General features: G+C 42.7%; 1 protein-coding gene across 1 annotated transcript; it reads right to left on the bottom strand.

Moving 5' to 3' along the window:
* Positions 1-2,220: 2,220 nt before the first annotated feature.
* On the bottom strand, positions 2,221-9,838 carry LOC112265567 (microtubule-associated protein 6 homolog). The gene is made up of 3 exons (XM_024442984.2): positions 9,076-9,838; positions 7,735-7,960; positions 2,221-4,105 (listed from the first exon to the last, which is right to left on the bottom strand). Exons 1-3 carry the CDS (start codon positions 9,822-9,824, stop codon positions 3,899-3,901), a joined length of 1,182 nt encoding a protein of 393 aa, XP_024298752.1. The 5' UTR covers positions 9,825-9,838; the 3' UTR covers positions 2,221-3,898.
* Between the last annotated feature and the right edge of the window lie 32 nt (positions 9,839-9,870).

The following is a 9,870-nucleotide window of genomic DNA, read 5'->3' as shown; positions in this document are numbered from 1 at the left end:
ACAGACAAACAACAGACACTGCATGTGTTTAGTCCTTTAATGGATTAGGAAGGCAATCAATTACTGTTTCCATTTTATAGCTGCTATTGTCTGAGGGCACCTTTTGTTTATGGGATGCAAAGTCATTTGTTGACTTCCTGTTTATGGGACCGTTTGTATCTCAGAAGTAATTCCTGATGATGGGTTTCTGTGTTCCTTGTTTTACAAATTGTAATGCAATTCTTTTTTCAAGTTGACATGTAAATTATATTGTACTTTAGGCCTATATGCTTAAATAATTGTAATTTGCCAGGTCGTAAATTTCACTGCCATAAGGAAACTCTTTATTTTACCACCCAATGAGGAATAACAAAGCAATCAAACCATCTTCACTGGACCTAACATAATTCCTCTGAATCTTTAAAGTCCACTAAAATAAAAAAAAGGCAGTTTGGTGCCCTCATTTTCCAATGGGTTTGGCAAGCTCTCACTCAGTCTCTGTAGCGTAATGAAAATCACAAATACAGTTCCTTCCACTAATATTGGCACCCTTGGTAAATATGAGCAAAACAGGCTGTTAATTTTTGTTTGTTTTGTTTATCCTCTTGGTCTTTCATTCAAAATATTCACAGAAATCTAACTTTTAATTACAGCAAAATAATTGAAAGAAAAAATGTATTCTTAACATAAAACAAATATGTTTTATATGTGTGCCACAATTATTGGCACCCCTTCAGTCAGTACTTTGTGCAACCTCCCTTTACCAAGATAACAGCTATGAGTCTTTTCCAACCTCCTTACGCATTATAGGAGAACACATGGCAAGGAATCTGAGACCATTCCTCCATACAGAATCTCTCCAGATCCTTCAGATTCCGAGGTCCACGCTTGTGAACTCTCCTCTTCAGCTCATCCCATGGGTTTTATATGGAGTTTAGGCCAGGGGACTGGGAATGCCATGGCAAAACCTTGATTCTGTGGTCAGTGAACCGTTTTTGTGTTGGTTTTGAGGTGCGCTTTGGTTCATTGTCCTGCTGGAAGATCCAACCAATGTCCAGTTTCAGCTTCCTAGCAGAGGCAGTCAGGTTTTGATGTAATATCTGCTTGTACTTGATGGAGTCCATGATACTATGTATCTATTTACAAGTTGTCCAGGGCCTTTGAAAGAAAAACAGGCCCACAATATCAAAGATCCACTACCATACTTCACAGTGGGGATGAGGTACTTTTCTGCATGGATATCTTTCTGTCTACGTCAAACCCACCTTTGGTGTTTGTTTCCAAAAAGCTATACTTTGGTCTCATCTGACCATAGAGCCCGGTCCCATTGAAAGTTCCAGTAACGTTTGGCAAACTGTAGGCGCTTGAGTTTGTTGTTCGATCACAGCAAAGGCTTTTTTATGGCAATCCTCCCAAATAACTTGTGGTTATATAGGTGGTGTCTGATCGTAGTTTTGGAGACTTTCTGACCCCAAGACCCAACTAATGTTCGCAATTCTCCAGCTGTGATCCTTGGAGATTTTTTGGCCACTCTAACCATCCTCCTCACTGTGGGTGGGGTCAATATAGACTCACGTCGTCTTCCAGGCCCGTTGTTAACATCTCCAGTTTCTTTAAACTTAATTATTGCCCTGATAGTGGAAATGGGCATTTTCAACCATTGAGCTGTTTTCCCATAGCCATTTCCTGATTTATGCAGCTCAACAACCTTCTGTCGCACATCATTACCGTATTCTCAAGTCTTTCCCATAGTGATGGATGATTATGGGAACTTGACCTGTATGTCACCTCATATTTATACCCAAGTGAAACAGGAAGTCATGGCTTACCATTTTAGTATTCCTAATCACTCAGGTGAATTTAAAAACATCAAATATGAATGGGAATATACTTCAGTTAGATTTTACTCATAAGAATTTCTAGGGGTGCCAATAATTGTGGCACACATTTTGGAGAAAAATATTTATATAATTTACTTCACAATACGTTTTTTCAATCAATTTACTTCAATTAAAGGTTAGATTTTTTTGTGAATATTTTTGAATGACAGACCAAGAGGATAAACAGCAAAGATCTTTTTTACAGCCCGTTTTGCTCATATTTACCAAGGGTGCCAATATAAGTGGAGGGCACTGTACATCTTCTGAAGGAGTCTGAGAGAGTGTCTATGGGCCAGTTCAAGGCTTCAAGATAGGTGCATTAACTAATACTGTATCATGGTAATAAATCACAACATTCAGATTCTGCTTCAACATTTTTAATCAGTTCATTCAGAGCAAGCTGAGAATACAAGCACACAATCACAACACATCTGCAGTATATGACATATTGTCATCATTTCACACGGTTTGAGTACATTAGCATCAAACTGACAGCATATAGTTCAGAGTGTCATAGCACCGAGGTGTGGTGTGCTCAACACGTTAGTATTGGGGGGCAGGCGCTAGGAGCAGGTGGGCTGCGGAGGTCTAACACACTGAACCCTGACAGGCAGCAGAGGGCAGGGTGGTCTGGGATACAATAGACAGTAGCAGATGCACAACAGCATATGGGAGGAGGACTGCCACATACTGTAACACACTGGCGGACTGCAGGTACATAAGAGAGACAGGGTGAGAGTAGCACTCACATTCACTGTGAATTGATCTGATATCAATGGTTCCAGACAGGCAGCTGCATGTTCCAAAAAGCGATTTTGATCTAATCCTGGCCCACTCTTTTTACATGTAACTACTGAGCCCATTGAAGAAAGTGGAGGTGATTGAGTAAATACAAAATCCTATTTCCTATATCATACATATGCTCATTTTTAACATTATACATGGTTTTGCACACAAATAGCATCACAGCTTTGTAATGGATAAAATAACGACATATAATTAAAGAGGGGTGTATTATCAGAAATACATCAGTTTTCATACTGTATCAAATAACTGGAAAGTTGACAAAGTGGTTCTCACATTGAAGAAGGCAGTAGAACCATGTGTGTGAAGGCAGAACTACAAAGCTGGTGGGTTGACATAACAGCTTCAATAGGCACTAGAATACTACGTGCCATCTTTTGTACTGTAAGTCAGTGACAGTTTTGTTGTTTGTTTGTGTAGACACTTATGGTATGAGATCAGACTATCACTACACATGCAGTTATTCTGGAAATGGTTTGCCCCCTTTGATTTCTCATGAATGATTTAAATGACAAACTAGATTGTGACCATGGGAATAGGATACTTGAATGCGACTATACAACCAGAAAGAGGGCCTTGCATGCAAGCTGTAGAAATGACATTACAGTTCAGCTGGTTCCTTAGCAACCAAATTGATGAAACCAGATATCTTCCTGAATAATTAAATGAAATCTAGGTTCAAAGAGTGGAGTCACTGTAACCAGGAAACGCTACAGTAATTAAGATTTTATATCTGCAGAGACCAGATAGTCAATGCAGTCTAAGAGATGGAAAAGAAGAACAGAGACTATCACTATGAGGACATAGTCAGAAAAATAATCAAAACCTCACTGCCTTCAATAGCCATTTAAGAGCCAATAACGGTTCTCTACATATACTGTGTATCAATGACTCACTGTTTTACAATGGTTTTCTTTCTACAAAAGATCGACAAATGCAACAAAATAATGTGCAAAATATGTGCTGAACTTATAACAGAGAGAGTAAGTGCACACTCACACACACACACACACCCACGATCACACAGACACGCACAAAGCACTATAGTTAAATGACAGCATGGTGAAAACATCAAAATGTCAACTTAAAAGCTCCACATTTAGTGTGCATACATAGAGATGAGGAACATGAAGGAAAATACAGAGAGAAAGAGATAGACCAAATGGATGAGAGTCCTCTAATTCATTAGGCAGCCTTTAATTCCCTAAGTAAAGTAGTGCAGAGATGTTTTGTTTTTACTTTTTTGCCTCAGCCAGTCTGTTGCTTATCTCTTTGCTCTTTTTTGAGATAACGCCTCCCTCTGGCTTGGACTCGTCTGGCTTGGTGCTCGTGGAGGTTTTCTTCTTGGTTGACAGTGCACCAGCGATGGTCTTCTCTTTCACCTTTTTCACCATTTTGCTCGTTGTCGTTGTCTTTTTTGGTTTGGTTTTTGTCTTGTCCACCTACAGAGGCAGAGAGGAGGGCATTTTATACTTGACATCTTCCTAAAACTGTAGGTAAACTACGCAGCCAAAATGTCATCAGTACAGGTTACAGTTTCATCTTTGGACTGATACTGTATGCTACAATGAAACAAAGAGCTCATGAATCTCTAAGGTGAACACTGGCAATGAATTTCCTGGAGATGTTACAGTAAATATGTATTCTGAGCATGCAATACATACAGTTACATACTGTTACTAACATCAAATAAAAATAAAAGAGCAAATGTCACCATCTTGTTGATAATATTTGCAATGCGTGGTTAGAACAAAATCTTTGTTTAGAAAAAAACGGTGTCTAAAATGCAAATTTACAGTATGAAGTTGGGGTTAGTATATGAACAGCTAACATAATATGCACAATCTTATTCCCTTTCACTGGGACAAGACTATATTTTTGGTCATATTCAACGAATTCTGATTTTTTTTGTAAAGAAAATTGTGCTATTTTCCCTTTGTAGAAGGTGACTCTCCTAACACCAATCAAACCAAAGGATTGAGAGGTGAAATGTCATGGAAAACAACACATTAATTCAATGAATCCAAGCTCTCTTGGTGGTCTTGAGAGAGGCAGTACAAACTCTGAGGATGTGACTGACAGCTTTGCTGAAGGTTTGAATTGTCTGGCAGTTTGGTGGCTAATGTGACCCTAGTCCTGTTGGTTAAGGTGCCTTAATCAAGGTGTGAGTTAATTTGAGGTCAACCTCCATGCCTTCCAGAATAAATTGACAACACACCTGACTACAGCAGATCTAGAATAGAGCTGCTCTCAGTCTCAGAACAGTCTCACAGAGTGAGAGATGGAAGGGCCATATAAACACAGCATGCAGACACGAGACGTTCCTACCGCTCACAAACATGCATGTGGAGATTTAATTAACTCTGATTGATTACATAAGTTTTGTGATGTGCTAATGCTTATCTTAATTTTGTAGTTTAGAAAGTTATTCTGGGACTTTACAATGTACAACATTACAAAGTTATTAGGACCTGTCACGACTTCCACCGAAGTCGGCTCCTCTCCTTGTTCAGGCGGCGGTCGGCGATCGACGTCACCGGCTTTCTAGCCATTGCCGCTCCATTTCTCATATGTCCATTTGTTTTGTCTTGTTCCATACACACCTGGTTTTCATTCCCCAATCAATCTACATGTATTTAGCCCTCTGTTCCACATCAGGTCTTTGTGTGTAATTGTTTATTGTTACGTGATTATTTTGTCAGGCGCTGCACTTTTGTTATAAACCGTGTTTGTGGCACTAGTATGTTTTATGTGCTGTCGTTGTTGACCGGTATTAAAGTGCGCCTGTTTAATATACTCCGCTCTCCTGCACTTGACTTCGCCTCCCATATGCACGCCTAACAGAATTACACACCCAACTATGGAGTCAGCAGGAGCAGGTACCCCGGTTAGAGGAGTCGAGGAGCGCGTCCAGGAACATTCGGCTATGTTACATCATCTTGGTGCCATGATGGATTGCTTTGTCCAGACTATGGACCGCTGTCTCCAGTGCCTCGACCAGCACAACCGGGGTTGCCTCTACCCGTCCCATCCGGAGCCAGTCCCAGTGGGATACGTCTCTCCCTTCCCAGGGAGTAAGATGGGACGGCCACACAGTGCCAGGGATTCCTATTACAACTGGACCTTTACCTGGCCACTGTGCACCCAGCTCCCTCGGAAAGGGAGAGAGTGCCCTCGTCTCATGCCTTTAGGGGAGAGCTCTGGAGTGGGCAAACACCGTGTGGGGAGAAGATGACTACTTCGAGGAGTTCACCTGTCGCTTCCGGGCCGTCTTCGACCATCCGCCCGAAGGGAGAGCGGTGGGAGAACGGCTCTTCCATTTGAGGAGCGTGCAGGAATTCGCCCTGAAATTCTGGACCTTGGACGCTGGAGCGACGGGACCCTCATCGACCAATATTGATGCAGCCTGGACGTCCGACGTGAGCTGGCCTGCAGGGATGCCACCATCTCCTTCGACCAACTGGTGGATTTGTCCATCCGGTTGGATAACCTGCTGGTCACCAGCGGACGTCCAGAGGAGGCTCTGTTGGTGCCATCTTCCAGCACCCCCGCTCATAACCCCACTATTTCCTGGCAACAGAGGGCTCTCACGGGGTGGTCGCGAGAGTGCTCGGGGAGGTGTGTAGGGGTTTCCGTTGGTGCTACCACAGTTGAAAGTCCAGACCAGGTCTCCACCGTGCGCATCCCCCCAGAATATGCCGATTTCGCTCTCGCCTTCTGTAAAAAGAAGGCGACTCAATTACCACCTCATCGATGGGGGGATTGTGCAATAAATCTCCTGGCAGACGCTGCGCTTCCCAGGAGTCACATGTATCCCCTGTCGCAAGCGGAGACGGTGGCTATGGAGACATATGTCTCTGAATCCCTGCCTCAGGTACATTCGGTCCTCCACTTCACCCGCCTCCTCGAGTTTCTTTTTGTGAAGAAGAAGAATGGAGGACTACGCCCGTGCATTGACTATAGAGGTCTCAATCAAATCACGGTGAGGTACAGTTACCTGCTACCTTTTATCACCATGGCAATTGAGTCAATGTATGGGACGAGCTTCTTTACGAAACTGGTTCTCCTGAGTGCGTATAACCTGGTGTGTATCTGGGAGGGAGACGAGTGGAAGACAGCGTTTAGTACCACCTCAGGGCATTATGAGAACTTAGTCATGCCGTACAGGTTGATGAATGCTCCATCAGTTTTCCAATCCTTTGTAGACAAGATTTTCAGGGACCTGCAAGGGCAAGCTGTAGTGGTGTATATCGATGATCTGATATACTCCGCTGAACGTGCCGAGCATGTGTCCTTGGTATGCAGGGTACTTGGATGACTGTTAAAGCATGACCTGTACATCAAGACTGAGAAATGCATGTTCTTTCAGCAGGCCGTCTCCTTCCTAGGGTATCACATTTCCACAATCGGGGTGGAGATGGAGAGTGACCGCATTACAGCCGTGCGTAAATGGCCGATGCCCACCACGGTAAAGGAGGTGCAGCGATTTTTAGGATTCATTCCCCAATCAATCTACATGTATTTAGTCCTCTGTTCCCCATCATGTCTTTGTGTGTAATTGTTTATTGTTACGTGATTATTTTGTCAGGCGCTGCGCTTTTGTTATAAACCGTGTTTGTGGCACTAGTATGTTTTATGTGCTGTCGTTGTTGACCGGTATTAAAGTGGGCCTGTTAAATATACTCCGCTCTCCTGCACTTGACTTCGCCTCCCATATTCACGCCTAACAGGACCATGAAACAGGCTACAGGGTGTTTGTAATATGTAGAATTTCCTAATCAAATTTCATGATCTAAATTGTTATTACTGCACATATATCAAAATAGTATGTTGCTTGAAGGAGAACATATACATGAAATCAACCATGTCCAATGTAACTAATTGCAGTTTGAAGTTTAATTAGCATTATTTGGATTTATCCTAATTTTCACTGAGACATAAACATGAATTGGCCCGTCAGAGCAACGGGTTTGAAAACTCGAAATTGAACATGTATTTTGTGCAATTAGATAGACATTTTAACATAAAATAGTCAGTGTTCATTGTCACATGCATGTTGATGTGGGCTCACCTTGGTGGTCTCCTTGCCACCCGGCTCATTGTACAGGCTGCGTATCCTCCTGCGCTCCAGCAGCTTGTTGTCAGTGGGCTGCACCTTAGCCTGCTCCCCCTTGTAGGTGGCGCTGTAGCTGGTCTCCAGGCTGGACTTGTCCTTGTCATCCGCAGGAGGTTTGTACTGAGACTGGGGCTTGGTTGACTTCACTGGCTTCACATCTTTGTATGCCTTGAACTCATTTCTGAAAAACAATGAATCAGCAAACTCAGCAAACTCATTAGTTCCCCAGTTCATCATCAAAAAAATCACTTAGTTTTATTATGAATCCCAGGCAAACAATGTTGTTGCCCAAAATCTGTGGAAGGAAATGGACTGAAATGACTCATCAGATTTACAGCCGAAGTCTACACAGGGAGGGTAGCATGACTCATTAGTCACTTTACTCCCCATTACAGTAACTACAACACAGGGCTTCTGGTTCCTTTCACCCACAGACGACAACTGCAAAACACTCTACACATTTTACACAAAAACAAATTGACCATGCAGTCAAAAATGAGGGAAACAAATTAGGGAGAGCCCCTCCAGGGAGGCCTTAGGGATATACAGAGCTCCTTTACTGCCTAGGCCTTGACATGATGTGCTACTGTATTGATCTTGTAAAACCATAGAGGAGAATGAAACGGGGAGAAATCAATGCTGCAGCAGCTATCTATGACAATATTAGATCACTGGACACTGAAATTAGAGAACATACTGTATGTTAGATCAAATATCTCACAAAAAAAACCCATTTAAGATGAACCTAGAAAAAAACGGACATGTACAGTTCATGATGGAAAGGTAGAGTGGGCTTTCTTGAGTAGATTATATAGCCCAGTAGGGATGATGTGTGTTTTATTGTCAATAGACTGAAAGCTACATGCATCTTGGCTTTGCTACTGCTAGTACAGTAACTACCAAAAATGCATACATCAATTATTAATCAAATGTATTTAGATGTTGTGCACAATATGTTCTTAGCTTACCAACATGTGCACAACATTTAAATAAATTGATTAACAATTGATGCATGTATTTAGGTAGTTACTGCAATTATATATTAAGATGTTGTGTAATACATTGTACACTGAGTATTGTCCAGGCAACACAAAATATTGTGTTAGGCCTTTATATTAAAATACTTTTGGGCTCCACAATAAAGTTATTTGTGGCCTACATTCCATGTTTAATTTAGGGTTGACATATTTAAACTGTGAAAAAATGTATATTTCAGAGGCAGAACACGTGTGCATAATGTAATTCAATTATAAACATTCAATGAAATACATAGTCCCACTGTAGTCAGATCCTCACCTATAGGAGCTGCCAGTGCCAGTTGAAACGACCTGTTTTATCTGTCTGTTCAGCGCGTCTGCTGCTGGTCTTCCTTTCCCCTCCACAGTGACATCTGCCGGTGGCTGTCCCTCCATTTTGGCACTCACTTTCTTTTCTACAGTTTTCTCTTTCTTCACTGGTTTCTTTTTCCTCTCTTTGGATACTTTCTCTTGCACCTTTTCTTCAATTTCACTCTTCTCCACACCGCTCTCGTGCTCTGTAGTTGCATGCTTCGTTGTGGTCCCCACGCCCCGTTCTTGGGCATCGAAGGAGGCAGTTGGGCTGGGTTTGGGGATCCAGGGGTGGTCTCCCTTTTTCGGGACAGGCCATGGCTTATAATCCTTCTGATACTGTGTTACGTTGTGGAAAGGTGTCGCGGAGGGGTGATATTCATTCTTGGGTTTGCAGCTGGGCTCCGGGCGTATATCTTTCCATTCCCTGAAGTCCTGGCGCATCACAGACGCACTACAGCCATGTTTTCCTGATGCGGCACCAGTCGCGGGCGGTGCCTTTACTGCCGCCGCCTCCTGTTCACTGTGAGAAGGCTGGGTTTCTATGGTGATGGGGCCGGTCCTCGTCTGTCTAGATGGAGGCTGAGGGTGGAGATGCTGCACCTCAGCCACATCCGAATATTTCGTGAAAACCAAAGGCACAGCGATGTCCGCTTTGTCTAACTCACTCCAGAAGCGGTTAATGCAGCAAGCCCGTGTGATGCACGGCCAGGCCATAATCAACGATGGATATATAATAACCTATGCACTTAAAATCTGAATC

This window comes from Oncorhynchus tshawytscha, linkage group LG13 (assembly GCF_018296145.1).
Source record: "Oncorhynchus tshawytscha isolate Ot180627B linkage group LG13, Otsh_v2.0, whole genome shotgun sequence".
Classification (NCBI taxonomy): domain Eukaryota; kingdom Metazoa; phylum Chordata; class Actinopteri; order Salmoniformes; family Salmonidae; genus Oncorhynchus; species Oncorhynchus tshawytscha.
Note: the sequence above shows the minus strand (reverse complement) of the source record. Positions and strands in the feature narration are given on the sequence as shown.

What these genes read in the sequence shown, in the direction of transcription:
- LOC112265567 (XM_024442984.2), bottom strand. Translation starts at nt 9,824, where the DNA reads ATGGCCTGGCCGTGCATCACACGGGCTTGCTGCATTAACCGCTTCTGG. An exon ending in GGCACTGGCAGCTCCTATAG is followed by an intron (nt 7,961 to 9,075) that starts GTGAGGATCTGA and finishes ATTGTTTTTCAG; the next exon opens with AAATGAGTTCAAGGCATACA. An exon ending in GTGGCAAGGAGACCACCAAG is followed by an intron (nt 4,106 to 7,734) that starts GTGAGCCCACAT and finishes CTGCCTCTGTAG; the next exon opens with GTGGACAAGACAAAAACCAA.